The following is a 6,864-nucleotide window of genomic DNA, read 5'->3' as shown; positions in this document are numbered from 1 at the left end:
CGTAAAACCATACTCACTCACTCACTCACTCTGCCTCATGGCATTCATTCACCTGACGAAGGAGTAAGCGTTGTGTTCCTCATAATAAAGAAGTTGACATCCATATTTTCTCCTCCTCGTGTGAATATGAGTTAAGATAAGACTGAGGTCATAACTCAGCGAATATAAGCGCATTAGATCGAACGTTCAGAGGCCATTAACATTACAAACGAACACGACATCGTAAAATACCGATCTAATTTCTCTGACAGGCATCATTTAAAAATAAATAAAAGATTATTCAATTTCAAACTAAATGAACCACCGAAAGCATTTCCTGTTAACGGATGTCATTCCAGGCAAACGGGTTTTGACGCTTTTATTTCCAAAAGCACATTCATTCCAAATTAGAAAGTATAAAATTCCTTCCCAGGTGTGTCTCTACTGTACAAAAGACATCACAGCAAACAATTTAATCCCATGCCGTCAAAAACAATCCACCAATTGAATTATTATTGGAAAAGAAGTTCAACTCCTGAAAATGACAGAATTAGCGATCACTCTACACATGGACATCTTGAGCGTTGCATTTCATTACACGTTCTTTCAAAGATAGGAAAGAGGGCTTTTGTTCCATGGCTATGTCTTTGTCTGACCGCGTTATGCTTAAGACTGGCTCATGGGTCGCATACAAGTCACAACGATAACTCGAGTACACAGAATTACACCACACAACTGGAAATGCTTTCGAAGCTTAATTAAGTTTGAAGCTGCGTAATCTCTGTTTTACCGTCAAATGATGTTTTCATCCCAAACCAGCCTTTTACCAAAAGTGCGGTTCATGCACATATGAAAAAGTGGCAACGAACGCATAAATTCAATTCACTTTCAAGTTTCATTTTCTATAAAATCTATTCCACAAAAACAGGAGAAGTGCCAAAATGAAACAAACCATTGTACTGCAATATTATAATTTAAAAAACTAAACAACATAGTAAACAAAAATAATTACTGATAACAAGCCATAAATATATATGACTGTACACACCAATCTAAATGAAATGATCAAACATCAGAAAAAATAAATAAATTATTACCTGAAAAAAATAAGAGATTATTGATATTTCTTTTTTATCATTTTTAACCATTTTAAGTTTGTATAATTAGTGTAAGAACTCGTTTCCAGGGATTTCCATATTCAAGAAACAGCCACAAACGACACACGACATTCCATCGCAGTAACAGGAAAACCCCGGATACATCGTACGTGTTTCAGCTGCAGATTGCTAAATACCAGCCGTGATCACTGGGGGAGTACCTCTAACGACAGTCACTGATTATGATAAGGGATTAAGGGCAAATGGTTGACGCGACCCTACACTCTATGCCAACATATGGATCGAGGACAATGAAGTAGCATTTCATTTAATATGCTAAAGTCCAATCGACCAATAACCGCCACTCCCTTGATTGCTTCTTTTAAACGGGACACGATACGTTCAAGATAAATGCATCGACTTATATTTATGACTGGCAGAACGGCGAGAAGACTGGGTGACTGAGAGGTATCCCTCGCTGTTAACAAGCGCGTACATTTCTCTGGATCTTACCATGGCTGCTGCAGCTAGAAACGAAACCGGTGGAAATTCCACAATGTACCATACCATGAGTGTGGAATACTGTAGGAACTACTTGCTAGCATTGATGGGACCTGTAAGGAAAGGTAAGTCATGTTCTACGTAAACCACTTTTGGAACTTTTACTCGTTCTAAACCTCACATCACTAGACATTTACGATTGCTTAAAACATACATGAATTTATACGGCGACCGGTCATTTGTTATTTCAGCTGCCATTTTATCATAAAGATTAATTAACTAGTATCCAATATATTATTTGTTTTTAAGTGTAAACAAAAATAGACACGAAGAATACCATTATCATAAATTATCTTCATTGTTGTTTTGCAGCTGTTGCGTGTGCATGGATGCTTATTGATATCGGTTGCTGTTATGAATAACTTTTAATCTAATAATTTTTCTGAGAATAAATGAACATTTAACTGACAGATGGCAGGTACGTCACGTTCCATTTACGTGCTTCCTGACGATAATATACAAAACTGATCACAAGTCTTTGTCACAATTGTAGATGTACAAGTATAGTAGAATATATACTATACTATTTCCATGTATTAATCTAATGCAATGCTTTACCAGCAACATGGTATATGTTCGGCTGAGTCCTGGGTTTTTACAAAATTTGTAAATGAATTGTTATGAATATTGCAGGAATTGCTGCAATAGAGCAGTGCCTTCATTAACAAACATGACGTCATAATCTATCTAATCCAAATAGTTTCTGCATTAACTCTAAAGATTTCGTTTCACGCTTTTCTTATGAATAACAATACCTTTCACCTATCTTTGTTTTAAAAAAAAATCGCAAATGTGGAGAGAGACTATCGCTTAGTAAATAAGTTGGGCCGCCAGTGGCCCAGTGGTCTAAGGCGCTGTGTTTGTGCCAGGATTCGCTGATCCGTGGGTTTTAATCCCCGATTCTAGGTTTGTAAGAAATACATCATGATTGTGGGCTTCTCTCCAAAGTGATAAATGATTACGGGCTGTATTACTTTGGGCTTTCCTCCTATCATGGATTGGTGTGACTGAAATACCGTTCACAGCTCACTCTCCCACTTAATCAGAGTAAGTGTAGTGTCATTGTGAACAACAGCTACATCACAACATAGGACATGGTGTGAGTGAGTATGGTTTTACACCGCCTTTAGCAATATTCCACCAGGGAACCAGACATCAGCTTCTCACATTGTACACATGTGGGGAATCGAACCCGGGTCTTTGGCGTGACGAGCGAACGCTTTTACCACTGGGCTATCCCAACACCACATGGGACATGGGGCAATCAGTCAGAGTTGACCAATTATGAACGCTGTCAGGATGCTGTTGTCGATGACGAACACAAAAGGCCGATCCACTGCCGGGGATGTGTTATCAAGTTGTCTTCCAATATTCATTTAGGCCATATGAACCTCATATATTCACCTTTTAGTTGAACAAGTACTTTCGACCTTTTGTGCCCAATGGAGATTTGTTCATGACAAGCAAACTGGCATGTCGTATAACAATAGGGACATATTGAATCCACACAATCTGTTTCACTCTCTGCGTATTGTTTACGCAAGGCCAGTGGTATTGACATTCAAGGTTTTCCCGTTGATAGATACTTGTATTGTTTGTTTTAGATATGCGATTGTTACTGACGATTGAGTTATGTATGTTCAACACTTCGCATCTGGTACTCAAAGGCATCTGCAATGGCTTTTGTCCACGAAGTATCATTAATATTCGGAGTACGTGAACTCAAACAGACTCAAACAGACATGGCGTCACTCTGGACATCATTGCTCGACGTCATATTCCTCCGCGCATCACATGCATTACGACCCGTGAAGATCCGGGGTAGAATAGGTCTTCAGCAACCCATGCTTGCCGTGATAGGCGACCATGCTTGTCGTAAAAGGCGACTAACGGGATCGGGTGGTCAGGCTCGCTGACTTGGTTGATGCATGTCATCGATCCCAATGACGTGGATCGATGCTCATGATGTTAATCACTGGATTGTCTGGTCCAGACTCGATTATTTACAGACCGCCGTCATTTAGCTGGAATATTGCTGAGTGCGGCGTTAAACAACCAACCAACCACCCAACATGCAGAGAATGAAATCAACCAATACGAGCTTTCATATTCATCTAAATGATAATACGTGGAAGAGGTGAAGCACATCCGAATGTGCAAACTAGTTTTGTTACTGAGAAAAAAAAGACATTTGTAGAGAAGATGATTCATACCTCGTGGAGTGAGTGAGTGAGTGAGTTAATGCTTTACGTCACATCGGCAATATTCCAGCCATATCGTGACCATACCTCGTGGAAGGCACGGGAGATTTATTGCTGAATGCCGCTTTATACAACAAACCAACCAACCAACCAACTGGCTCTAAGTCTCATGTAACAATTTAATCAAACAACCAGCATATGGCACACCTCATATGTTCTTTATATTAATCATATGTATCGACACGATGCGACTATGATGGATAATAGTTCCAATATCCAGGGGCGGTCGGGTAGCCCAGTGGTTAAAGCGTTCGCTCGTCACGCCGAAGACCCGGGTTCAATTCCCGACATGGGTACACTGGGTGAAGCCCATTTCTGGTGTCCCCTGCCTTGATATTGCTGGAATATTGCTAAAAGCGGCGTAAAACCATACTCACCCACACCCCAATATCCAAATGTCCAAATGTACCTTCTAAGACTAAGCGATCGGCCAGTGTTGGTTTTCATTTCGTAATCTATAAATATCTAGTTGAACTTGAATGCTGAAGGATGTATTGATGGTGATGTCGACCAGATCTGACTTCCGAAATCCACATGTTCCCAGTGGGATATTACAGATGATATCCGATACATTTTGTTTGAGATTGTGTGAGCCAGCTGTTACGATCATGAAATAACAACGTACTGCAAGGCTATAATATTCAATTAATACCCAACCCCCGGTTATAATGTTTGAAGTAAATTGTCGAGTTATTGATTGTGAAACTTCTAGAACTGGAACCTTACCGCGATATATCGTTAAGGACATTGCGATTTGGAAATGATCCAGACAGACTTCAACGGATATGTGTGCCATAGAGTACACGGTACCAAGCCTTCGAATGGGCGTCGAGGCGGTGGGGTTGCCTTGTGAATAAGGCCATTAAGTGTACAAGTATTACCATTTTGTTCATAATATCGTTGTGAATACCCTTACGTTACGTTATACCTGCGACAAATAAATCATCTGTACATCTGACGTATAAAGTATTGATAGTTGATACAAAAACGGGACGGTGGGGTAGCCTCGTTTGAGCGTTCGTTCGTCACGTTGAGGACCCACACGTGCACGATGTGTGAAGCCCATTTCTGGTGCCCCCGCCGTGATATTGCTGGAATATTGCTAAAAGCGACATAAAACCATACTCACTCACTCACTCATTCGAGTGGGCGTCGTTAGGGGCGGTGGGGTAGCCCAGTGGTTAAAGCGTTCGCTCGTCACGCTGAGGACCCGGGTTCGATTTTCCACATGGGTATATTGTGCGAACCCAATTTTCTGGTGCCCCCGCCGTGATATTGCTGGAATATTGCTAAAAGCGGCGTAAAACCATACTCACTCAGTCACTCATTCGAGTGGGCGTCGTTAGGGGCGGTGGGGTAGCCCAGTTCGATTTCCTACATGTGCACGATGTGTGAAGCCCATTTCTGGTGCCCCCGCCGTGATATTGCTGGAATATTGCTAAAAGCGGCGTAAAACCATACTCACTCAGTCACTCATTCGAGTGGGCGTCGTTAGGGGCGGTGGGGTAGCCCACTGGTTAAAGCGTTCCCTCAATCACGCTGTGTGAAGCTCATTATTGGTGTCCCCGCCGTGTCTTTGCTGGAGTATTGCTAAACATGGCGTAAAGCCATACTCACTCACTCACTCGAGTGGGCTTCACTTTTATTTTACGTTTACATGTTCGAAAAATAATTTGCAAATCATGATGCAATTTATGGTTTTGTTGATGTTTATGTTATGATAATGAAAGAGCAAGTTCCTATTCAACATTTACAGAACTGACGGTGAAGTGAAACTGATGATATTGTTATGCTCAAATGTTTCATAAATTGTTTTTAAATATAGTATGAATGAATCGATTTTAAATATTCCTTTGCTTAAATGACTCAATTGTTAACATATGAAACTTCGTCTCGTCGCTATATGGCTGAAATAATGCCGATGCGACGTTAAATTTTAACTCACTCACTCACTCACCGAAACCGTCACGTGGGACCGTAGAGGATCAGACATAGTGACGTCACACCTGAAAACACTGATTACCTTTCCAAAAGACAATTTTCTCGTCAGCATGGACACGTCTGATAAGGTTTTATTTATCCTCTCAGCGAGATGGATGGTCGTTTAATGGGTTTTTTTCAGAAATTATGTCCAAGAAACTGTCAGATTAATCCCATTTGCATTAACCTGATAATGCGATTTGTCAAATGGAAACCATGATACGTTTTATACTTGATGCTGCGATACACCGTTTCTGACGAACGTATTACAAATACTTTGTTGATGTAAACACTGGGACGAGTTTAGTGATTGGACTTTCGGCAACACTTCACGGGTTTGTGTACACTGCGTATACGTTTTTCTTTCACCTGTGAATAATCCATTAATATTTTTAAATAAAAGCGAGAAACTCATTTCCATGATAATATAAAATATCTATTTACAACAGAATCATGAATCACCATCAAATAGTCAGCATTCAGGGTGTTCGCGAAAAGGTGAGCTCATCATGCCCCACCGGTGGCACACGTCACAAACGCATGCAAGGGAAAGTCAATTGTTCACCTGACAAAACACGGGACATATGGTAAGCATGGGTTGCTGAAGATCTATATAAGGGAATGGTTCTCGCTTGAGATGTGCTGCACACATTGCTTCAATGTCAGGCAATAGTAGGGTTCACACACAAAGTTCATACACAGAGTAGGGCACACTCGACTTCCGTGAGAAGCACGGACTACTTTCACCAGCTGACTAAACTTAGAAACACCTCACCACTACACCGCATATTGTACAAATGTCTTTACGGGTGATGAGTAAACATACATCAAGAGCGGATCCAGCAGATTAAAGGGGAGGGGGCAAAATATCAAAATCTTCTCTCATTCAGTTTTACATCTTCCCGAGGCAAGAGGGTTAACTGAGTATAAAAGTCCAGTTTCCACCCTTGCCGAACTAGGCTGGTATTATGGGGTTTCATTTTGGC

General features: G+C 40.9%; 1 protein-coding gene across 1 annotated transcript in view; it reads left to right on the top strand.

Annotated features, from left to right (window-relative positions):
- The first annotated feature begins 1,229 nt into the window (after positions 1-1,229).
- Positions 1,230-6,864, top strand: part of LOC124135097 (corticotropin-releasing factor receptor 1-like) — a 168,635-nt gene continuing 163,000 nt past the window's right edge. Inside the window, exon 1 of the mRNA XM_048389284.1 lies at positions 1,230-1,702. Within this exon, the coding sequence (XP_048245241.1) occupies positions 1,591-1,702 (112 nt within the window). The 5' untranslated portion in view covers positions 1,230-1,590. The remainder of the gene's footprint in view (positions 1,703-6,864) is intronic.

Source organism: Haliotis rufescens, unplaced genomic scaffold (assembly GCF_023055435.1).
Source record: "Haliotis rufescens isolate VD_foot unplaced genomic scaffold, xgHalRufe1.0.p SCAF_10, whole genome shotgun sequence".
Taxonomy (NCBI): domain Eukaryota; kingdom Metazoa; phylum Mollusca; class Gastropoda; order Lepetellida; family Haliotidae; genus Haliotis; species Haliotis rufescens.
The sequence above is the reverse complement of the archived record's forward strand: the minus strand, read 5'-3'. Positions and strand labels throughout refer to the sequence as shown.